The sequence below is a fragment of the Oreochromis niloticus genome, linkage group LG12 (assembly GCF_001858045.2).
Source record: "Oreochromis niloticus isolate F11D_XX linkage group LG12, O_niloticus_UMD_NMBU, whole genome shotgun sequence".
Taxonomy (NCBI): domain Eukaryota; kingdom Metazoa; phylum Chordata; class Actinopteri; order Cichliformes; family Cichlidae; genus Oreochromis; species Oreochromis niloticus.
In genome coordinates, this window is record NC_031977.2 from 11,886,712 (window position 1) to 11,911,549 (window position 24,838).

Here is a 24,838-nt window from a genome sequence, read left to right on the forward strand (position 1 = left end):
TGTTTTCAGCTAGTGGAAGGTTTGGAATGCAGCCAGGCCACTTCAGCACCCAGCCAGAATCCTTGCCGTTTTAACAGATGCAGTATGCAGTTTGTTTGTAGTTCTCATCTTCAAACATTGACATTGGCAAAGAATTGTTTGTATTGAGGTTACAACATGTCTCAGAGAAAACAGCAGAAAAGATATCGTTTATGCTGGCTCTCCTGACTGGGGTGGTCAGCTCAATGTCCCAGATGGCGTTCTATCATCAGGAGGGCATTAGATCACAGCAGGAAGGAAAATCAGGGCTCTAGCAGATCCCATATAATAAACTTCAAAAGGAATCTATTTTTGGGTTTAGTGTAGGGATCAGACTTTCAAAATAAAGCATATTCAGATTGCTCTGATGAGACAACTCTCCAGTGCTTCTCCTGTCAGAGCAGTGCAGAATCATCAGCGTTTCTATAGGTGCTATGACCTGAAGTTGTACTGAAAATCTGTACAACTCAAAAGGTGAACAGGAATGGAGACCGTGCAGTCCTCTGTGAAGCTCCAGTGCTGCGCATCACCTAATCAGACAGAGCTCTGCTCAGTCCCAGGCACTACAGTCTCTCTGTCAGGTAGTCAGTAATCCAAAACATGGTTTTAAGTTCAAGAAACTGAACTTCTTTAAATGACCGAACTGATAGATGCAGTAATAGCAAGCATCTGAATCTTCTTTGCAGTTCATTTAATGTCAGGTGGTGAATAGCTTTCAGTCTATTTTCCAGATCTGTGTTCCCTTGTAACCATAAACTTTGGTTGCATTAAACTAAGAACTCGGTGAACTATGCAGCACATTGTGTTTACACTGTAATCAACAGGCAGAGAGAGGTTTTACAGTCTCTGTTATCATCCAGTGGAGACAGCAGCTGCCATTGCCCCAGTGAGTCAAAACAACTAAATAGTTTATGGCTGAAGATTTTTTTTTTTTTTTTGAGTGAGTGACTATTGACACATTTTAAAGCCCCTGAATTGCCAATCATGTACACTAGCAGAATATCAGAATGATCTACCTAATACATTCAGTAAGCTCATAGAGTATGGGAAAGATTAATATAAAATCTCTCATTACAACCCATGAGGATTTAAAAGAAGAGAAAGAATCACAGAGCCATTGCCTACTGTATAACTTTGTATCTACGATGATTCCAGGGCACTAGCTGATGTGCTCAGCGCGCAAATGTAACTTATAAAGTTGCCTATCATATCTCTTTCTCATGTGACTGTACACTTTCTCTATTTTCAGTGACTTAGTCAGCTGTTTCTATGTCCTTTAGGCTGTTTATTAGTAAAAAATTATTCATATTAATTTTAAAATATGAATACATTAATGTTATTGATGTTAATGTAAATATAATAGGCCTGCTATAAGCTACTTCCATACTGTTAACTTTTTTTTCCTGATTAGCTTGATTGTGAAGGTTGTACAATACTCCTGTCCTTTTCAGACTGGGCTATTAAATTGAGTCGAGATCAGAATCAGTATGTAGAGTCATTGCTATTAGAGAGTAAGAGAAAAAGTCACTTTCTTTCATGCATTCAGGTGTTAGTTGAAATTAATTTGCAAACAGACAAAATACGCCTGTACTCAGAGAGTGTCTATTTATTTCAATTGGTGAAGCCACATTTCGGTCCATTCCCAGAGATTGACAAAATGTTCATTGTTATGTATGGGTGACACCAAGTGTGCAAGATGGTTATTGCAGATTTTAAGACCTGAAAAGCTGAACATTATAGTCATTCATTGTTATTATTATTCTTTTCTCCAACGAATACCTGTTTTGCCTTTAGTAAAACGGCAGAAAAACAAACTAACAAGAAGTTGTGCTGTAATATGACATTTTACTTTTGATATTATTTACTTTTGATATTTACCAAAAAATAATTAATAATAATAACTGCATAATAACAACTTGCACATTAGATAGTCATTAAAATTACATTTTTTAAAAAACAGAATAAACTACTTTAAATGTTTAGTGACAGGCTTTATGCGTGAAAACTGTGAAGTCTTCAGTTATAACTGTGAAATGTCTGTGAAAGTTCGAGTTGGAGCCACTCATAGACATGACTTATTGAAAGTATTTTTCAGTCAAAACCCATGTTAAATGTATGCATAATAATAATAATAATAATAGTAATAATATTAATAATAGAAAAAGGAAGAAGAAGAAGAATATACTTAAACAATAAAAAACGAATGGATAAGGCAAGTGAAAATTTAACTTTACTTGAAATGATAATATTTGTGATAGAAATTTAGCTCTTGAATGAGATCCCCCTTTGCTAACCCTAACACAGTCGCCAGGTCAGATTTATGCTTTATCCCTCATACGATTAGAGGGATATTAAGGAGGATCCAGCTGATCTTAGGTCTGTTGTGGATCTGTTGCGGTCCCTCTCTTGTCTGCTGTCTCGCGATAACCCGCGAAGTTTCCGGTGTTGTGTATGTTCCTGGAAACATGGCGGCCAGCTTCCGCGGCCGTCCTATCCGGAGTCTTCGGATGCGAGGTAAGCACAAAAACCTCGATTCAGCGGCTGCTGTAAAAGCAGGATATTGCAAAATATGATTTTGTCACGCACGCGATGACCTTGGAGTAATGTCTCGGCGTGTCCGCGGTGTGTGTTTTTGACAGGTCGGAATGACAGCGGGGAGGAGAACGTACCGCTGGATCTGAGCAGAGGTAAGCAGAGGCTTCATCACATCACCCTGAAAGCGATTATTGTTCAAAATGGATGAGGGCGATATCTGCAAACGCTAGCCCCGCGTGGTGAAAGTCTAGACAGTGTACGCGCTTGACCCATCACTGCTGTTGTTATTTCGCCATTTTCCCTCACTGTTTGGTCTAAAAACGTCGCTATCGATGTCATAACAACAGGCGGCAACGAGCTAACTTAACTAGCTGAGTTAGCGTTAGCTAGCTGCAGCTAACCAGCCATGAAGACGCTCTGTTATTTTGATCGGCGTGAGTGGGCACGATAGCCTGTTATTTAGCCAAGTAGCCATAAGAGTTGCAGTCATGCATTTGTCATCGCTAACTGGCTGGGGGAATTGAGTCTGAAAGCTGTGCGCCGAGAAGCATTGAGGCAGCACACGGTGGATCTTCCAGAGGAGCACTGATAACACAGCTGCACAACTTGTCAGATTTACTCCTCCAGCATCAACACTGCATAGCAGTTTGTTTACACGGAGCAGCAGTGTCTCAGTCCTGGAGGCCCAGATCCCTGCTAGATTCGTTACAATCGTGTCAACTAGAGACACGCTCACCTAAAAATGTATGACTGACAACATTAAAATCTTCACCACAGGAGAGTCAATACACTTAACCTATCAGCTGCTTCAGTGCGATTTACACTATTTACATGTTCTTCCTGACAGTACCAAAACTGGGGAAAACTAAAGTATGTCAGTTCCCAGAGGTTGAAAATGATGAAATAACAAATGTGCATACTAATTTCATGTAATCACTGTGGCATCAATTAAAATGTGATGTATTCATAACTTACTGTAAGATTGGCTCGTGATGTTTACAAATGCTTGTTACCAAAGTAACCCTTTGGTCTGGCATTTTTCTCATTTCCACTTTTGAGCGATGGATTGAGTGCAGTGTTTGGAGCAGTGAGACTGATGACTAATACCGATAGCTATTACTTTTTGACAAGCTGCAGTGGAATCAGGCTTATCATCTGCTGCGCTTGGTTGTTGAGGAGAAAGTGATCTGAGCAGCTCATTAAGCTGGTGTTTTCCTAGTTTGTGCGATGTTTACATTTGTCTTGCAGGGCAATATGTGGAAGTCATCCCACGCAAAGCGGGCGTTAAGGCGTCGACCACGCTTAGACGATTCTGTTTTAAAATGCGGTTCCCGTTTGTCAAAACATTTAGCGTAGGATAGTTGAAAGGAACTGAAAACAAAAACACTTCCCGCTCAGGTCTTGCTTTTTTAATGTCTAGCCTTTGTTTTGATTGTACACTCTACATTAGTTCCAGCTAAACCAACTTCCTTCCTGCAGGATATCTATTACGGTTCATTGACTGATATTATTATGGCAATATGGCTTAACGCCTCCCTTAGTTACATTGTATTTCCTTTTCATTCTCCTTCAGAACCGTCAGAAAACTTCCGTGAAATCCTTCAAAATGTGGCCAAACCGCACGGAGTCAGTAACATGCGAAAACTGGGCCACCTGAACAACTTCATAAAGGTAACGCTGTCAAGCTCTGATAATTTTGCCTCATTTAAAGACAGTTTTGCCTTGCTGAAATGTTGTGAGACATGTAGCTTTTTGAGAGGGTTCACTTGGTTCAGATCTCTCACAAGATTGATTAGCTGCTCCTCCTCTGTAGTGTCACCACTGACCTCTCCTTGATCTTTTCCTCTTGGGTGTTGATGCCAGCAGGCCTAGTTGTGCCTGTCACTGTGATGCTGACAGTGAATATAACAGGAGCTCGAGGGATAGGAGAGCACTCCAGTCTAATGTGCATGTGGAGCAGTGCTCAGACTTTGAAATCTGAGATTAATAGTGTCTAGTTATTGTTTGTATGGACCTGAGACTTTGATTTGTTAAAAAAAAAGAAGAAGAAAAGATTATTTTAGTCATTTTTTCTCTTCTGGTTTTTAATGTGAATGATAAAAAAACAGAGGATTTAGGAGGATTTTCAGTTTAGCAAGGCTTAAAACACAAATATGCTAACATGGATTGTAACACATGTGAGCCCATACAAGTTTTAAATTGTTTTGACCATGCAGTATAACTGCTCTGATTCACTTAACAGCAGTAAATGTTACTGATACAGAGATGAATAATAGCAATAATATCCCCAAAAGTTTGTTCTGTTCATCTGGACGTAGCGTTTTCAGTTTGAGAAACGTTTCGTCACTCATCTAAGTGTCTTCTTCAGTCTCAGCTGACTGCAGACTGACTGCAATAATAATAAAAAAAGAGTATGAAATTTAAGTTTCTTGCTCATTAAAAAAAATCTGTTTTAGTGTTTTCGCTCATCATTCAGGTCAGCCCTGTTGGTCAGGACTAGTGACCTCTCCAGGGTGTTTTTCTCCTGTCAACCCAAAACATGCTGGAGTAGTCTCCTTCCTGTTATTTTGAACAGGAATAACAGGGGTGGAGAAAATGAGTTAATGATTGCGAGATGAGCGTGAGATAGAAAACTAGCACTTTCTTGTGCCTTGAGCACACTGGCCTTGCTGACTGTCACCTCAGGTGGGAAAAAAAGAGTCAAAACCATGTGCACAACTGTCTAATTTACCACAGTTTCACACTCTCCGTCTGCACCTACGCTGGGGTCAAATTGGTATAAAGTTTGTCATCTGAGTGCAGGTATTTGTCTGCTCTTCACTTTGTTGTGACAGGACTGTCTGTGTCTGTGTGCAAAGACAGTGATGTGCAGTATTTTAAGGAAGCTAACTAAAAAGCAGTATTATCAGAACAACTACTGGTCTGCGGTGTCCGCAGTTGTCCATGCACATGTTTACAGGAGAGTCCTGATCATAGCCATATCCCGATTTCCTCTTTCACCCCACTGCCTCAGACCACTTCTGACTGCCGGTCATAAGCGTATTGTAAACAATTGTTGGTGGCTGTGCGGCAAGTGAGTACTGGCCCTCCTACAACTGTGCAGCTGGCACTGGAGCAGGCTCGAGGCTGAGTGAGAGCATGGGTTTGTGTGCCTGTAATCTGTACACCTAACTCTCTTGTTTACAACTGACTGGAGGGTTATAGCCATGATGTGTGTGTGTGTGTATGTGTGTGTGTATGTCCCATTAGAGCACCATGACTCTGATTCCTTATAAGGGTTCCAGGACAGTGAGGGTGAGCTAATCCCCCACCCCCCCGGAGAGCATCACGTGCACCCTGTCCCCATCTCCTCTCCCCTCGTTTGCCTGTTTGGGCTCTGACATCACAGCTGTTTTAAAACAACCCCATACTCCTTCTTGCCTCTCGTCACCCATCCCACCCTGCTCCGTCTTGCCTCATGCTCTGCTGTGCTTTAAGAAATTTATGCTCAACTTTGAGGAACAGTTCAAACCAAAAGTACTACAGTGGTTCACTTTCATTAGGAGACACATGGCAGAATAGACAACTGTGATGGAGGAGCATTGACTTGTTGTGTGAAGAAGCCTCAGTGTACCTCTAAGAACGGTGTTACCCTATTTGGAACATTAAATATGTAAAATATTGATTAGAGTTCACATTCTCACTAGTTGTTGTGTGCAGCTCTACAGTTGTTAGGGAGATGTAAACACTCCACATAAGATTTGGATGATGATTACATAGAAACATGGGGCTGACACTTTATAGCTGATTTCAGTCATTTGAATACCCTTCTGGCTTATACTTCGCAATTGCTGTGGCTTTGTGCTGGCAATGTTACCTCTTACACAGTGACAACAGATTCATTCACACCCCACATAAAGGGCCCACAAGGCCATCTTTCTGCAGTAAAAAGGAAGAAGTGATCGATCTCTTATAACTGTTTTTTTTGTTTGTTTGTTTGTTTGTTTGTTTGTTTGGCTACATTTTTTTTTAAATTACTCTGTCTCCCACTCTCTCTTTGATTTAATAGTTACAAGTACTGCAACCGTATTTTATTATTTCACTGTGTTTACCACAGATTTATATTGTCTCTCATCCTCAAGATCATACATGTAAAGTCATTTTGAATTGTTTGCTACATACATCCTACTTTGAGCTTATGTGATAAATTTGTAAAATTACAGAAAAATGTCTTGCCCAGACCGTCCTTTTATTACATATACATTTTTCATTGTCCTTTTTTTTTCCTATCTAGTATGGAAACATGTTATTGTACATAGTGGAAAAAACAGGAACTTTTTTCATTTAATTGTTTATACGTTACTTAATTACTTAGGTGTATTATGAATAGCAGTCGTGAGGGGTCTTTTATCAGTAGGAAAGCTGTAAAACTTATGAAAATACTGTTAAAAGGGTCATAAATCTATGCACTTCATCACATTTCCCAAAGCTGTCCAGTGGGCCGCTTTGGAGTCTTTCCCAGGCTCATGCTGGCCCCTGTGCCTTATGTTTGACACCCCTGCTCATGATGATTTCCAGCTCTGCCTTCGAGTGCAGCTGGCAAAAGTAGTCTCAGCAGATTTTTATTTTCTGCTCAGTGTGCATGGCTTAATAACTCATGTGTACCAGTAGTCAGTCTGCTGTAGGTTCTGGTTAGTCTGGCTCTTTTACTTACCAACTCAGAAACTGAATTCTGTTGAGGACATTGGTTAGCTGCCATTGAACTTTGGTAACAAGGCTCTCAGATCGATGAATAAATTTAAGAAAAAGTGTACTTAATGAGTACTTCTTTTCTATGCGTATTGAGATGTGATTTTTTTTACGACATACTGCACAGCCTTACCTGCCTTTAGGGAATTGCTAAAGGTAGACATTCATGCTGGAAACAGGGTCACACTGACTGCCAGACCTGATAGGATAGAGAAAATAGGAGCACATATCTAGGCTATGAGAGAACAATACAACAGAATTAGTCCAACTATTGAAGACTATCTTATCTCCTTTGTGTTTTGACGTACTATCATACAAGCATGTGCTTAAGCGACAAATAGTGGCAAGTGGTCATTCAGACTGTGAATGTTTTGCCTCTATGGGTTTCCTACTTAAAGCCTTCATCTAAATGAGTTGAACACATTTGTTCATTCACAGTTATCCATTAAATCAGCATGTACCTGACTGGGCTCAGTTTACTCTTGTCCTTCACTAAAACCATGCTAATGGAGTCATGGCCATATTGAAATCTTTTTTATGTTTCTGTTTTATAGCTGCTGTGCAGCATTGGCCACCGCGAGGAAAATTTTGGGTTTACATATGAAGAAATCATCATTTGGTAAGTAATCTCAGCAACCAATAATAGTGTAAGTGTGTCCTATTTAATGTGCTCTTTTAATTTACTCTGGCTGTTAAGCTGTTCTGGATTTGGAATAATGATGACGTGAATGTGTGATTGAAAAGTATCAGTCAATGAAGTAATTCAGGAAATAGTCAAATCTTGTGTCAGGTTGTCTGTGCTCTAGTTTTAGTCACCTTTTTGTTTGTTTTTAATTTCTAGTCTGCGACTAGCTCTCCTTAATGAAGCTAAAGAAGTGCGTGCTGCGGGGTTGCGGGCGCTTCGCTACCTCATCAGAGATACCAGCGTACTGCAGAAGGTCCTCAGACTACAGGTGGATTACTTGATAGCCAGGTGAGCTCATGCTTTGAATCACCCAGTCAGGTGTAACGGTTGGTAGGCTTACTTCATGTTATAGCACAACAGTTGTTTTTTTTTTGGTTAAGTTGTTAGGGTGTTTGTAGTACCATGCTTCAGCCAGTCTTCTTCTTCTTCAGCCCAACCATGGTACATGACTGATTATTATGATTGGGGGTTTTTTTCAGATGCATTGACATCCAGCAGAGTAATGAGGGGGAGAGGACTCAGGCTCTACGACTTGTCCGAAAGGTAAAAACAAGGCTATGTGTTTTGGCAATCTTTGTTCCTTCTTACTCTTTGCAGAGTCGCTCTCATGTCACTCGAGGAATTTGCCCTCACTGCTCACTCCTGTGCCAGCAAAATGCCACCAGAAAGCTCCCGGGGTTAGCAGGAGTGTCAGTGGGGATGGTTTGCATGAGTCTGCAGGCGGGGTTATTTATAGTTGAGTAGTTTACTGTAAATCTTCACACAGCGCTTAGAGTCATAGTGCTGTGGTTTCAGCTTCAATTTCTTGAAGGAACTACCAGTTTTACAAGCACTAAATATGTGACCTTCAGAATAGTCAGATCCTGTTTTTGCATTTCAAAAGTTGATCTTCTTTTTCTGGAGTTCCAGAAAAAGCGGCCATAAAAAAAGCAAAACAGTGAAGTTATTTTTTGTCTCTCTTTGTCGTGACTTGTTTTGATGACTCATGTTCTTGTCCTCTTCCTCTCTCTGTAGATCATCACTGTCAACGCCATGCTCTTCCCCACGTCTATTGCAAACTCTTTAATTGCTGTGGGGACCGACGGCCTGCAGGAGAGAGACCGCATGGTGCGCGCTGCCATCGCCATCGTATGCGAGCTAGGTAAAGTGCCTGGTGTTTAAAGATGCAGGCCGGTGCAGTTGCTATGCATGGTGCTCTTTGGGTGAACAGAAAAACTTTCTGAGGTGGAGAGCTATTGTTGTTTGACATTATTATTATTATTATTATCGCCATTGCCTGTGTAGCCCTGAAGAACCCAGAGGTGGTGGCCAAACGGGGAGGCCTCAGCACCATCCTTAAGAGTGTGATAGACTGTCAACTAAGTCGCATCAACGAAGCACTTATCACCACCATCCTCCACTTACTCAACCACCCACGCACCCGCCAGTATGTGCGTGTTGACGTCGAGTTGGAGGTCTGTGCACACACACACACACACACACACACACACACACACACACACACACACACACACACACACACAGATAGTTTATGAATTGAGAAGAAGCTTCTGTTTAAAAATGAGCCACTGTGCCGGGAGCCATTCCAGTCAGGATTAGCAGAGCTGTAGGTGCCCGTCTCTTTCCCATGGAGCTTACAGTAATCAGTTACAGCATTTCTCCAAAGCCTCATTGTCTGTAAACACTTGGGACAGTAGCAGCTCATCACTGCAGTCACAAAGATGTTATATAAGATGTGTAGCAGGTTAATTATTACTGCAAGCTTTTTCCTGACAGTAGTAAATAGAGATGTAATTTGAAGCTCTCTTTACTGTTGTGTTTTGTATGCATCAATTTTCTCTGTTTTTGTTCTCTGTTCTCCAGCAAATCCTCGCGCCTTTCACTGATTTTCACTACCGTCACAACGCAGACACGGCTGAAGGGCAACTCAAGTGAGTGTGTGTGTATGTTTAGGTGGCATGAAGAGCCTGTGTTACAATAGAAACAAAAAGATTGAGTGTCTGGCATTTCCCTGTTTTGGCCGTTCTATTCCAATATTGGTAAAACTGTGCATAGAGAGAGAGAGCGAGAGAGAGGAGGGTTTGTGTAGTGTTTTTGTTAGGCGACCCTTGTTGTCAGGGCGGCTTGACTCTGCAGCGGCTTGCCAGAGGATGTGAAGTCAGATTTTTATAAAAGATCTTTTATGTTTTGTTTGTGTTGTGTAGTCTGAACGACCACCGGCTAAAAGATCATAATGTTGTCGTGTGCACAGAACATGATGTCCAGTCTTTAACGTGTGTTTTTCTTGTTCACAGGGAAGACAGAGAAGCCCGTTTTTTGTCCAGCAGAATGGCTATAGTGGCTGCTTTCCACTCCTGGTCTGGTAAGGGCTTTAATATTTGTGTAATTATTCTTTCTGTACATACTTGTTCAGAATACCCACTGTTAAATATCTCCTATTCTCTCTATCTCTCTCTCTTTTTTCTCTCAGGAATTATCAACCTATGCAAGGCTGGAAATTCTGGAATCCAGTCTTTAATTGGCTTACTTTGCATACCAAATATGGAAGTTAGGGTGAGTATAAAAATGTTTGACGCTTGAGGAAGTTTGATATTCAAAAACACTGATTTTTCTGATTCTTGCCTGTGAAGATTCCATCCAAGCGATTGTTTTTATTGTGCAGCAGTTAGATGGAGTTGCGTTAGAAATTAAAAACCAACCAAAATTTCCTGTATGAAACAGGCTCTTTACTCATGTTAAGTCTGCTTGGCTTCAGAGGCGTGAAGCACAGAGTGTATTTGCCATGGCATCTTATCAAACCAATGGGTTCCCTCAAGCCTGCAAATCACTGTTTTACACAGCATTAACATTATGTTTTAAGTGTTCTTTTCTGCTACTTAACAGTGCAGCTTTTGCCATATCCAGTATAATTATTTGTAACCAATTTTATCAAATATGCTCTACAGAAAGGCTTGTTGGAGGTGTTATATGAGATATTCAGGCTTCCTGTGCCCATTGTAACTCAAGACTTCACTGAAGCCCTTCTAAGTGTTGGTAAGTAAAAAATATCTAATTTTCAAATCATTTAATCCTTATGTGAAAAAAGAAGTGTAACTTTTATATTAAGTATTTGATGTAAGTAGTACATTTCAGAAAAGTTGAGACAGGAAGCACGAGATTGGAACAGTTATGTAATATAAAAAGGAAAAAAACACCTGGTTGAAGATCTCACTGCTTGTTAGGTTAATAAGTAACACGACCGTGTGTGAAAAGACATTCCCAGAAAGGTTGAGTTGTTCAGGAGTAAAGATGAGAGGGGCTCAGCACTTTTACGGGGTTTGCCCACTGAGTGTGAAAAACAAATTCTTAAACAGTTTTAGAATTAACACTTAAATGTGTAATTTGGAAAAAGAAAAGCAGAAAACAATGTGACTTAGTCATCTACCGCACAAAATATCATTAAAGATTCTGAGAAAATGGGAAACGAGACAGCGTCAGAAAACCAACACTAAATGACCGTGGTCTTCGGGACCCTTGTGTGACACTGCATCAAAAACAGGTCTTTTGCTGGGTTTAGAGCAGCGGCCTAAACCTTTTTTGCGCAACGGACCGGTTTAATGTCAAACAGTATTTTCACGGACCGGCCTTTAAGGTGTTGCGGATAAATACAACAAAATAAAATGCTAAGATCAAGACAAAAGCTGTGGTATTTTGTAAATATAATAATAAATGCAAATTCACTATGTAATTGTGTAACTTTATTAGCAGCGCCAACAACATTGAGAGTAACATCCTCCTCTGCCCCTTAATGCTCTCTGGTCGCTATGGTAACGCGCAAATATTTCTTTCAAAATAAGACAACTACAACACGGGAAAAGACCCAGGGAAACCGAGTTAATGATTAAAACCCTGAAAACCATAAATTTCACACCCAACCCTCAACTCTCGTGGCCCGGTACCAAACGACTCACAGACCGGTACCAAACGTCCGTGCCCCGGGGGATGGCGATCGCTGGTTTAGGAACACTTCTGAATATCGTTATTTGTGGACACAGTTCATAGTTGGATCCACAGATACAAATTAGACCATCATCCAAAAAATCCAGCTGTCCTTCCTGAGCCAACCAGAGCTCATTTAAGACTGAGGCGAGGGGGAAAGCTGCCCTGTGGTCTCATCTGCTTCATTCTGTAGTCTAACGAGGGGCTGTCTGGTTTATTATCAGTGATTAGTTTAAAAACCAAGGATCTGCTGGGGTTTGGAGATGAATTAATGCACATTACATGGATAACTGGGCAAATCTGTGAAGGCCCAAATAATGCTTAATGATACACAAGGTAGAAATTTTTGGAGCAACATGATGATAAAGTCCATTTGAAGGAAAACGCTTTCATTTTAGCAGGACAGCACTGAAGGACAGTCTGCATGTCTACATAATAAAATGCATTTGGTGACCCACTGAATACATTTGGTGTGTTTTGAACTAAAAAAAAATTAGCTTAAATTCTAAATCGCCAGGAAACCACGACACATTTGTGCTTTTGTTCTCTGACATAGTGTGAAAAATGTCCCAGCTCCACTTTTTTGAAATGTGTTAATGCAATCAATTTAAAAAATTTGCATTTTTTCCTGCTTAAGATAAAAAAAATCTTAGTTTCAGCATTTGATATGTTATCTTAGTACAGCCTTCGGTTAAATATAGAATAAAATGCTTTATTTCTTTTAGACCCCAAGTAGGTCCATGTTTTACACACACTGACAAACTGGTCTGTTTGCTCTGTTCTCCTTCAGACCCCGCCAGGTTCCAGGACACCTGGAGACTGTCTGACGGGTTTGTTGCTGCCGAGGCCAAAGTCATCCTACCCCATCGAGCCCGCTCTAGGTGACAAACGAAAGCACAGGATAGAAATGAAATATGTTGCCAGAACTGTTGTCACTTCAGTGTGTAAACAAGCCATAAAATGATTTTTATCTGCTCCCTTCATTAGGCCTGACCTAATGGACAACTACCTGGCATTTGTTCTTTCTGCCTTCATTTCCAGCGGGCTTTTAGAGGTGAGCTGACACAGTTAAAAGCACAATAGGTTTAATTTACTCAGGCTAGGAGTGTGTGAGTTTCACAGTATTGTATTAACAGCTTTTGGGTGGCTTTTATATTAATGTCCTTCCTTGTGCCTTTATTTTTGATACTGTAGGGCCTTGTCGAAGTTGTGACCAGTAGCGATGACCAGCTTGCTGTCAGGGCCACCATCCTTTTGGGAGAACTTTTACACATGGTAATTTTAAAAAAAAGTATAATTTTGTGTATTTCTGAAAGTTTCTAAGCTATATCTTTGTTTCTTTGACTCCTTTGGCTTCTTTTGCTATACTCACCATGGTTTTATTTCTCTCTTGTTCAGGCAAATACCATCCTTCCTCATTCCCATAGTCACCACTTGCACTGCCTTCCCACTCTCATCAACATGGCAGCCTCCTTTGACATCCCCCAAGAGAAACGACTGTGAGTACAAACTGCCACACACGCAATCACTCTTGTTTTTTTTTATTGTAATAAAATAATTTCCTCTAATCTGTAGTCATAATCCTTTGCAGTGTTCTCTCATAAAGATGTTCTTATCAGTAGTGCTGATTTTATGCCTATTGACTGGTCATTGACTCGCTGGTAACAATCAGTCGCTAAAAAAGCGTGTCCACGACCGGTTAACGAGTGGTTGCTGGAGGTTGAAAAGTGGGTGCTGCACAATAAGCATGTGGATTTACGTTGGTTGCAAGCAGATTGCCATGGTCACCTGTAGTTCGTATGGAAGAAAAGGGAGCTGTTTGCCTTCAAAGTTCAAAGTTGCGCATTTTGAAAGGTGTTGGTTTCAGTGATAACGTGAGAATTTTACTTTGATACTTTGAAAATTTTGTATCACACTTTTTAAGGTTTGAATTGGCGAGTGTTCGCAGGCAAATTGGCATCTTCCATGCCACACCAACCTGCTAATTGTTTAAATTTCATCCAGCCACTACTCACCAACTGGTTGCCGACTAACTTGTAGGATTTACTTGAATACATACTAGTTTTTAAACCATTTTAAAACATCCTCCATCTTTGTCTCTATGCTCTCTAGGCGAGCAAGTGCAGCCGTCAACAACCTGAAACGTTTCCATGAGAAGAAGAAGAAAGGTTTGAAACCGCACAGTCTTTATCTGGACCACATCATTCGCAAGTCTGTGTCGTCACATAACCGCAGAGATTCACGTGTCCACAAAGACATCTATGTCATTAAGGTAAAGACCAACATGTTTTATGTATTTTCCATCTGACGGTTGGTCTTAGCTTCGGCTTCTGTGTGTTTGTTGCAAAGTATGTGGTGTGTTTAGTGTAGCTAGAAAGAGGGAGGCTGTTATTTGCTGCAAACCTGAATTGAACAATTTAAAGCCAAAAGTTTAAACGTTTAAATAAAACAAATAGTTTTACTTTCATATTTACAGCTTCTGTTTTTTCTGCTTCTGTGCTCAGGACACAGAAGAAGCACTGATGATGAATCTGCGAGACAGTCAGATTCTCAACCACAAGCAGAACTTGGAGTGGAATTGGTTGCTTATTGCCACCATCCTCAAGGTCAGGCTGTTCTCATCTACCACCACAGACTCGACGTTTTGTTTTTACATGTGTAAAAGGGTATTTTTTTTTTGTCTTCCCAGTGGCCAAATGTAAACCTCAGGAACAACAAAGATGAACAGATGCACAAGTAAGCCTTTTTTATTTAACCACAGCTCATTACAAGAAACTGAATTTGTTCAGTGTGCTTTTCTCACATCCTGTTTTACATTTCTATTTGTTTTTGTCTGATGGAGGTTTGTTCGGAGGCTGCTGTACTTTTATAAGCCCAGTAGTAAGTTGTACGCAGGGCTCGCGTTGGATCACCTAAAGGCCAGACAACTCACTGTGGTTGGCTGTCAGTTTGTTGAGTTCCTCATGGACTCCGATGAGGTTAGAGAGGTTTACACTGATGCTCACACTCTAATTTATGTCTTCTTTTTGGTCATTTACAAACCCGCCTTTGTTTTTGACGCTTTATTTTTCCCCCCGCCATCAACCAGGATGGCCAGGGTTACCTGGAGGACCTGGTGAAGGACATGGTATCGTGGCTCTCCTCATCCTCTGGAATGAAGCCCGAGCGCTGTCTGCAGAGTAATGGCCTGCTCACTACACTCAGCCAACACTACTTCCTCTTCCTGGGGACGCTCTCGGCGCACCCACAGGGAGTCAAACTACTAGAGAAATGTGGCCTGTTTCAGTGGTGAGTGAGCAGAAAAGTCTTTAATCTATTTTGAGCTTTTCCAGGCCTGCAGAGTGAAATGGTGTCAGAGCTGTTTGATTAAAAACATCCTGCAAGGTGACATTTGCACTTTTTTTTCTCCCCTCTATTTTCAGCCTGCTGAATCTGTGCTCTGTGAAGAACCAGGATGCTGTGCTGAAACTCGCTGTATCCACACTGGACTACAGCAGAGATGGTCTGGCCAGAGTGATCCTCTCCAAGATCCTCACTGCTTCTACTGATGTAAACAAGCTGTTAAAATACTAACATTTTAATTAGTAGTAATGGGGAAGTTGTTGTTGTTTTCATGCACAGTGGTCAGCCACCTCTTATCACACTGCCACATTTGTAGGCATAAAATAAACTGAATCATCTATTGCCAAACTTGCCCTTTTTTCTTTTTCTTTTCCTAAACACACCTGATCACCTCAATTTCCTCCACCCACCACACCTTCTGAGAAGTAGTAGGCCTCCTCGGCAATTAAATGTTCGCACCACCCCTGATCACACAATGCTTCTTGTCTCGCTGTGCAGACGTGCAGGCTGTATGCTACCAAGCACCTCCGCGTGCTGCTGCGTGCAGGCGTGGAGTTCTTCAGTAGCTGGGGCATGGAGCTGCTGGTCACACAGCTTCACGACCACAACAAGGCTGTGTCCATGGAGGCCCTGGACATACTGGACGAGGCGTGTGAAGACAAGGTGAGTGATGATGCCGCTTAGATTGTTCTCAGCAAAGCAATTAAATAATAAAGTAGCAAAAGAAGATAAGATTGAGCCCATCGTGTTATCTGACAGTTTCGTTTTGTGCCCATTCTGCTGCTTTACAGGCCAACCTTCACGCTCTAATCCAGCTGAAACCAGCTGTGTCCCACCTGGGAGACAAAGGCCTCTTGCTGCTCCTCAGGTAGGTGTCTACCTCTACAACAATACAAAAACACAGTGCGTCACTCTGAAATAGTCCTTCTTGAACACACTCCACATCTTTTTTTCCTGCTTTTTTAGGTTCCTGTCCATTCCTAAAGGTTTCTCCTACCTCAATGAGAGGGGCTATGTCAGCAAACAGCTGGATAAATGGCAAAAGGTATTATTCAAATATCAGCAGACAGCTTAATGAAATCTCATTTAAAATATTCAGAAATCATGTGGCTATAACAAGGACACATACAAATGAGTTTCCTCCCCTCACCCCAACCGGTCATGGCAGATTGCTGCCCCTCCCTGAGCCTGGTTCTGCTGGAAGTTTCTTCCTGTTAAATGGGAGTTTTTCCTCCCCACTGTCGCCAAAGCGCTTGCTCATAGTGGGTCATATGACTGTTGGGGTTTTCTCTGTTTTCTTTGTATTATTGTAGGCTCTTAACCTTGCAGTATAAAGCACCTTTGAGGCAACTGTTGTTGTGATTTGGCATTCTATAAATAAAATTGAATTGAATTGAATATTAAGCAGACTCTGTGGGTTGCAGGAGTACAATCTTAAGTATGTGGACCTGATAGAGGAGCAGCTCAATGAAGCACTAACAACTTACCGAAAACCTGTCGATGGAGACAACTACGTCAGACGCAGCAACCAAAGGTAAGAAGGGTGAAATTTGGGGCCACCCGATGAGCTGTGAGTAATTGGGTTTTTGACTGTGCCTGATTTCTTTGGTCATGTCTCCAGGTTACAAAGACCAAATGTCTATCTCCCTGTGCACTTGTATGGTCAGCTGGTTCACGATAAGACAGGCTGTCATTTATTAGAGGCTCAGGTAAGGTCTCTTTTTTTTTTCTTTTTCTTTTTTAACTAAAAATTATTATTCAGCTGTTCTGCCATTTGTCTTTTATTTTTGCCCCATCTGTCTCCAGAGTGTAGTGCCTGACCTTAGCTACACGATTCGCTCCCCGATGCTGGACACCTGGGAGGGCATCAAACAGCTCAAAGCTGCTCTCTGGGCACTAGTCAGTAACGCTGATTAATCCTTGTCGCATAAGTTAATCTTAAATGATAATATTCACAAAGACACGGGCTTGATTGTGGTTGTTTTTCGTTTTGTTTTGTTTTTTCTTTCAGGGCAACATTGGCTCTTCAAACTGGGGTCTGAATCTCCTGCAGGAGGAGAACGTCATTCCTGATATCCTTGCATTGGCTCAGCACTGTGAGGTGCTGTCAGTGCGAGGGTGAGCTTTTCTTTCTTTGTCTTTTATTCAGTTACTTTAAAAAAACGTTACTATGGAACATGTTGACTTTGAAACAGAACAAATGAGGAGAACATGTTTTCTTTATTTCATATAGAAGTATTTTGTATTTGTATTTTGACTGTCACCTGGTGCCCACAGGACATGTGTGTATGTGCTGGGTGTGATCACCAAGACCAAGCAGGGCTGTGAGGTGCTAAAACAGTTCGGTTGGGATGCAGTCAGACACAGTCGCAGGACGCTGTGGCCCGTCACTCCAGACGAGGTGGACACGCAGCTGACCTCTGAACTTTCTTCAGTGCCGAGCACGCTAAGTCTAAACTCGGAGTCCACCAGCTCCCGCCACAACAGCGAGAGCGAGTCTCAACCAAGTATGTAGCACATTGCCTTTGCTTTGTCGCCATGTTCTCCAAAACTATTGAAATTTATGTTTTTTTGTTTTTTTTAAAGATCTCTATAATAATCAGTAATTATTGCTAGAAGTTGGACCTTTTTAATTAATTTCATTTCTCTTAGACATGTACATCCTGGATGATGACAAGTGTGATGTTCTGGACCAGTCGGATGAGACTTCTTTGTACTTACACTCCAAACCAGTCAAAGACCGCAGCCCCTTTACAATATTGGCCTCGACTCGCTTCGTTCGCACTCGCTTCCTGAACTCTCTGTCTCTCCCCAGCAAGAAACTGCGCTCCACCAGTGACCCCAAGACACCATCGGGCTCCCGAACTCCCACTGAGCTCAAGACTGGGAGTATGAGGCGGAACAGGACAGTGACAGAGCCCTCTGTCTACAGCCCAAACCAGGGGGACTTTACCCCTATCTTTAATGGCCGAGGAATGCCAAAGAGTCCAACGGTCAGTCTGGAGACATCATTTGTTGGGACAAGAGGGGGCTCAGAGGAGCACTTGGTGGATGGCAGGCTGGCGAAGGGAGGAGGCTCAGGCCTCGGACTTAGTACTCTCGGAAGCCATGGGGCTCCAGAGCACCATAGTCGGGAGAGAGAGCAGAGCAGCCGGGAGCGTCTAGCAGGAGATGCCAGCTCTTCTAGCGGAGGCAATGTAGGAGGGGGTGGCGGAGGTACTCAGTTTAAAAGCCGCAGTCAGAGCTTTAACACGGACACCACAACGAGCGGCATCAGCTCCATGAGCTCCAGCCCCTCTCGGGAAACCGTTGGCAACCCGGAGCATCCGGAGGCCGAACCGGATTCCTCTGACTGCGTGAGCCTCAACACGGTAGTGTCTGCCAAGACTGTCAAAACACTCTCATCCCTCACCCCCCAGTCCCAGACTAACCACATGTCCACGTCCAAGTCCTCCACTGTCTCTCTGGTACCTCCTGGCTCCTCCCACACCCTCCCCCGCCGGGCTCAGTCTCTCAAGTCCCCCTCAGTGACCACCATAAAAAGCCTGGCTGATTGTAGCTTCATGTACACCAGCCCGAGAGACGCACTGGGCTACGCTACGCTGAAGAGGCTTCAGCAGCAGAGGATACACCCATCTTTGTCTCACAGTGAAGCGCTGGCTTCACCTGCCAAAGATGTGCTGTTCACAGACACCATCACTATGAAGAGTGGCAGTCTCGATTCCAGACTAACTCCCCGCAGGTAAGTCGGCTCCACCGCAGGGTTTGCTTCATGGAAACGGGACATCTTAACCCTTCTGTAGTATTCTGTTGTCTTTTTGAGCATATTTAAATTATGTTTGGTGCCAAGTGAAGACGTCAGCCTAAAGAGTGTTAAAAACACGGCTGAACCTGAGTTTTCGCTTTTAGTTTTTTTGTACCTTTGGAATGACAGATTTTGGGGGGGTGTCTTTTTGTGCACCTTCTGCTGTGTCTGTCAGGATATCAGATAGGAGGGTTACCTGTCCAGAACCCAGCGCCGTAAGTTCGTACCGCAGGCTGTCCAGAACACTCGTACCGCGGTGGGTGGACCTAGCTTGTGTCCTCCTTTAGAGATGTAGCTTCTAGCACCAGTCCAGACAGATCAATATGTTGTTGCTGCTTTAGTAGAGTACTAACTGCTCTTTGCCTACAGTTGATCTGTCAGTGCTTTCCTGTTGTGCGAGTAAGTCCCACGTAGACTGGTCAATTTCTAGTGGCCCCCCGTGACCCTAACTTAAAAATATAAATGGCAAACAGGTAGAGATTAGTGCAAGGTGATGTTTTACAATGTTTCTAGTATAAATGCATCACAGTGATAAGTCATGCATAGAAAAAAAGTGGTGGGTAAGGTAAGTTAGTGCCAAAAGCAGGACCAGAAAATAAGGAAATGTGAGAGAGTGTGAAAAAAGAGCTAATTCTCTGATACAAAGGTGTAACAGATGAGTTCATAACTTTTAACCTGTACATTACCCACTGTTCTTATTGACTGATTGCACTAGAAAAAGAATTCATTTATAACTTTAAACCTCAGACAATGGAAACACAACGACTTTTGCTGCTGCTGCTCTGATGGCGTTCTACAGCAAAAAAAGTTTCCCCTCTCTGTTCTTTTACCAAACATTTTTTTTTTCCCATTTATTCCCCATGTTCCTTTTCTTTCCCAGCCTCTCCCCCCGGATCCTCTCACGCACCTCTCCTCTTGCCCTCCCTAGGTTTCTGAAAGCTCTGAGTTTTGCCTCTTTGGATAAAGAGGAGCTACTCAGTCCAATCAACCAAAGCACCCTTCACCGCTGCTCTTCAGTACGCTCCATGGTCTCCAGCGTCACCTTCGGATGTAACGATGACTACATTGGCCTGGCGCTGCCGATGGACATCCATGACATGTTCCACATCAGAGACTCTGCCTACTTTCAGCAGAGGATCAGCCCGCCATCAGAAGAGCGGAAACGTTTTCTTTTCGGTGACGGCGATGGTAACGTCCACTTCGCACATAATTAAATAAACTACTGAATCACAAAGCTGCACAAAGACAAGAAACTGATTTCTGTTGGTGCTTATCACCTCTGTAGGTGATCGTCCTGCCCTCCCAGTGCTGAAGCAGCAGTTTAGTATCTCAGAGCTGATTGTGCACCGAGGAGACACCCCGAACCACATGGTGGGCTCAGAGGAGACGGGCCTGCAGGTTCACACTGAAGAAAACTGCCTCTACTGCGTGGGAGCGATCGTCCTTGGATATCCCACCCAACCACTGATCAATAGCACACACTCTCGTACAGGTAAGCTGACATGCACACATTCAGTCATTTGAACGGATACGGATTAAACCTAACAGATACTTCAAGGAATGCTTCTTTTTTTTTCTCCATCTTTTCTCGCAGATTTTGTCGACTTTCCATCATGGGGAGGCCAAAGCGGCCACCGCCTGGAGGTGATGCCCCAGTCAAAATTTTCTGGGGTGTCGGGCTGCAGTGATGCTGCTGTGTCACAAGGTTCAATCTCTGGCACACCTACACCTGGTGACATTGTCATTGGTAAGCTCACAAATAACCACAATATGCTAAATTAAAAAGTGCTGCTTTGTTCCAGTTGAAAGTCTTACTGTCTCCCTCTCCATCAACTCATTTGTTGGACCTTTTTTCTCTTTCCGCCTGTTTCCTCTCTCTTTCTCTAGACCGTCAAAGCAAATTAGAATGACAAAGGAAGTCTTTATTTAACTAGGAAAGTCTCTTTAGTTTAATCTTTTTTTGTTGATGAGAGTCCTTGCCAAAATGAGCAGTGGCAGGACAAGTGAGTCCTGCCCTGTGGAATATTCAGTCCTTAATATTTGATTAAAGTTTAGTTCTGTGGAATAAGCAAATACAAAAACCCACACACACATTTATACTTCAGCATAAAATTGCAGCATTAATGAGAAATAAAAGTTAAACCTCCCAGACATTGACAATGAAGTCATTTCTTGAAGAAGTTTAGTTTTAAATTTTTATTCAATGTTTCTTATTCCAAGAAATGATGTAACAGAATAAGTATTTAAGATGAAGTCTTGGGGAGTTTATTAGTTTTACAAATGACTTGAGATCATTTCATTACAGATCATAATGAATTAACAGAGTGTACAACAAACAAGACAGTAACTAACACAACTAAATAGCTTAGCAGTTGTAGAAGGATAATAATACAGAAGTTCATCTGTTTTGTATTAAAAACCGATTAATTACTGTGAAACTGATTGAACAGCTCACTGCATACATTTTAAAATTCACTGCATGGTTGGTTCCAACATAATAAGAATCACATTTGAACGAATTAACGAGTCAAACAAATCTCATCATCCACACTGCTCTGCATCAGTTTTCAGCTCTCCTGCTCAGGCCTAAGAGCCGCCCCACTCAGCTGCTCTGCTCTGCATTTATGGATTAGTTCTCCACACTCTGGATTCTCCCCTCAGTTCAGCTACGCTTCCCACACTGCCCCGCACAGCCAGCAACCAGTCCAGTTCCCCATTTGTGTCCAATAACACACTCCACCCAGCTCTGCCACGTCTCCAACAACCCACTCAGCCCTGCAATAATTAATCACGTTTTATTGAACTTTATCAATCAATCACACACCGCTAGCTCTGGATCAGTTTATAGCAGTTTTTATATCAAACTATGTGTAAACAATATATGTTGCTAGGCAACCCGGCATGCTGCAGGCTGATTTGACTTTTTTTTTCCTTCTCATCCCACACACTTCAAAATTCACTGTATGATGAATAAACCCAATTTTAGAGACGGTAATAAAATATGAGAAGATGGGGTTTTATTTTAACTGAGTTACTTTATTTATAAAGTGCCATTGGGTGAAAATGAGTCCCTTGGTTTTGTGAACGTAAATAAGAGTGTGTGTATAAATATTCGCTCGCTTCCCTCAGGTGGCAAGGCGATATCCGAGGACGGCCCCGCCTCTCGAGTCTTACTGAGAAAGGAGGTGCTCCGCCTCATCATCAACCTCAGCTCCTCCGTAGGAACCAAAGGCCACGAAACAGGACTACTGACGTAAGGCTCCTTTTCTCCCTTTTGTGCATATACTCTGGATACACTTTAAAGTTGTTTTCCAAGGTCTCTAAAATATTTCACCTCTCTTTAGGATAAAAGAGAAGTTTTCATATGCGTTTGATGACATTTGCCTGTACTCAGAGGTTTCTCACCTCTTATCCCACTGTGCATTTCGCCTGACCTCAAGACGTTTCATACAAGAACTTTTCCAGGATGTGCAATTTATGCCAGTAAGATCAATTGAAACTTGATTTGAAGTTTTTTAAAACAGACTGTGTCCTTGTGCTTACATGTTTAATCACTGTTCTTCTTTTGGTTCTCCCCAGATGTTTGAGGAAGCAGAAGCAATCCTGACAAAGCAACCAAAACCTGTTGAAGAGGACGCTGACCCTCCTGAAGAATCCTGATCATCCCATTTCTCCCCCATCCCTCCTGCGTTCCCTGCACAGCTGCAGACCCGGCTTCTTATCACCCTGAAAGGAAGGCAAAACTGAAATAATATGAGTTAAGGCTCTGAAGACGGGGTGGGGCATTTCGATGTGTTTCTGGTGGATTTTAACAGCACCACAGCCAAGGAAAAAGAGGAGATGGTCATCAGTCACCTTACATATGAGCTGGAAACAAAGGACGTCAGCATCTATAAACAAATGTAATCCGACACGCCTAATGCTGTCTCAGACATTTTTTTTTCTTTTTCTAAATAAAAAAAACAGGAAAAAGGGGGAGCAGTTTAACCAAATACTGTTTTCAAATGGACTGGCGATGTCGAGCAACACTCAATAATACATCAACATAATGCTCAGCGACAAGCTGGATCATTAGGACAAAGACTCGAGCTGTGTTTAAAAAACAAACAAACAAAAAAACTCATTTTTTTCCCTCCTCTTTCCAGAGGTGGTCTTGTTTTTTTTTTCTGTAATGAAATAAGTCATGTCGTCGTGTCTGCCCAGTGGTTCCTCAGACCTTGCGTTCTTTTCTTCGACAAAACACTACAGAGGGATCCTGCTGTTTTTAAAACGTACCTGGAGCCTTCATATCCCACCCCGACTCGTGATCTGTTCTAGCCGGATATGTGCTTTTGCTTCTATTGCCTCTCTACTTCCTACAACCTGTAGCCTCTTGTCAGCACAGGTAGCCAATTGCTTTTCTAGTTCTTGTATCTCAGACAATCAAACATCACTAGTATTCTATTTTCTAAAGCATTATATCTACCACCCTCACGCAGTCCATGGGAAGAATAGCACGTAATTTAATGCTAGTTTATGCCATCCTTTACCTGCTAAGGACTTCTCGTGGTTTTTTTCTTCCACTGCATTTTTAGCGAGCTTCTCTGGAAGTGGGTCGATCCTTGGAAAGACGCTCGGAAGATTCATTGTAGATTCAGTCCCAATCTCTGCTCACACGTGTTTCCAAACTCTGCGTAAACCCAGCGGCTGCCCATCACTATGCCTTCTTACCTCTGTGCTTCACCTCCACTGCATGTCCAACAAGCATGGCGAAGTTGTAATGTCACCTGAACGTGTTTCTTGCTTGTAAAACCTTTTTAAAAATAGGTTGCCATTACTTGCTGCCATTACGTTGTAGGACTATAATGACCCCTGGATTTGCCTCCACCATGCAGTTTCACAGGGGGGAACGCGAGCGGTGACTAAAGGATTTATAAAAGGTTTTCCAGGGGAAACAGGGGAGCTGCTCGGGTTCCATTGGCTTATTATTAATTTTTTTTTTTTAATTTAATTTTTTTTTTTTGCTCTACTGCTGCTACACAAATGGACTCATAGAGAGATGATTCATAGATCAGCTGAGTGATGTCAGATCCGATCTATTTATTATATGTCTGTACCATAGAGTGAGCTCAACCAGAGAAGAAAAAAGTTATTTATATTTTTTCCTCAAGACTGTATTATAATTTAAAAGTTTTTTTCTTTTTTTTCCTTTTTTTTTTTTTTTGCCTGAATCGTGGTTTCCCTTGTATAATGTGTACAGTATGTTTTGGGGGCATTGGTGACCTAAAGAAACATACAATCCTATCAAAGGGATGCATTGTTAATAAAACAAAATTTGAAATACCCAAAGATAGTTGATATTATTTAACTTAAAAAAAATCCAACTTTTTTCAATTATTTACTGTGTTAATGTCTTATAAGTCAGCTAATATGGTTACAGTTACAGTTACATTTTTTTTTGAAGAAGAAGAAACATTTAAATTAGGTAAAACAAAATCCTCAAAAATTAGGCTGGGCACATCTTCTACGTATAGGTAGTGTTCCTTAATGTTTAAGTTATCAAGTTATCTGCACAGTTCTGTGTTTAAAACACGATTTCCCTTCAGTGTTGCCGTACTTTGACAGTTTCAATAACAATCTCAGCTTTTTCATATATAGCATGTTTATTGAAGTTACCGCCCAAAAAGGCCAAGTATGTGTTTTAAGGAGAGATTTATGAGACAATAAAGCAAAAAGTGTAGGCAGAGTTCCCCCTGCTGACCTGTGGA

The 24,838-nt window shown here is 41.9% G+C and overlaps 1 protein-coding gene across 2 annotated transcripts; it reads left to right on the forward strand.

Moving 5' to 3' along the window:
* Positions 1 to 2,420: 2,420 nt before the first annotated feature.
* LOC100691359 (rapamycin-insensitive companion of mTOR) lies at positions 2,421 to 24,358 on the forward strand. 2 transcript variants are annotated; one of them, XM_005473135.4, is made up of 37 exons: positions 2,421 to 2,532; positions 2,658 to 2,705; positions 4,127 to 4,224; positions 7,836 to 7,900; positions 8,123 to 8,254; positions 8,446 to 8,509; positions 8,981 to 9,107; positions 9,251 to 9,420; positions 9,830 to 9,897; positions 10,261 to 10,328; positions 10,437 to 10,519; positions 10,912 to 10,999; positions 12,735 to 12,825; positions 12,932 to 12,998; positions 13,139 to 13,219; positions 13,343 to 13,443; positions 14,057 to 14,216; positions 14,449 to 14,550; positions 14,634 to 14,680; positions 14,787 to 14,922; positions 15,033 to 15,232; positions 15,367 to 15,493; positions 15,785 to 15,949; positions 16,078 to 16,154; positions 16,253 to 16,331; positions 16,711 to 16,820; positions 16,908 to 16,995; positions 17,093 to 17,185; positions 17,298 to 17,404; positions 17,564 to 17,793; positions 17,939 to 19,028; positions 19,972 to 20,279; positions 20,377 to 20,583; positions 20,686 to 20,838; positions 22,221 to 22,344; positions 22,436 to 22,574; positions 22,671 to 24,358. In XM_005473135.4, exons 1-37 carry the CDS (start codon positions 2,484 to 2,486, stop codon positions 22,749 to 22,751), a joined length of 5,223 nt encoding a protein of 1,740 aa, XP_005473192.1. In that variant the 5' UTR covers positions 2,421 to 2,483; the 3' UTR covers positions 22,752 to 24,358. The 2 variants fall into 2 exon arrangements, with proteins under 2 accessions (XP_005473192.1, XP_003445658.1); XM_003445610.5 differs by having other exon boundaries at positions 20,020 to 20,279.
* Positions 24,359 to 24,838: the final 480 nt, after the last annotated feature.

Bases quoted from the DNA above. Each gene is read 5' to 3' on its own strand.
- LOC100691359 (XM_005473135.4), top strand. From the start codon at position 2,484: ATGGCGGCCAGCTTCCGCGGCCGTCCTATCCGGAGTCTTCGGATGCGA. The intron at 2,533-2,657 runs GTAAGCACAAAA...TGTTTTTGACAG, and splicing joins CCGGAGTCTTCGGATGCGAG to GTCGGAATGACAGCGGGGAG. The intron at 16,996-17,092 runs GTAAGGTCTCTT...ATCTGTCTCCAG, and splicing joins GTCATTTATTAGAGGCTCAG to AGTGTAGTGCCTGACCTTAG.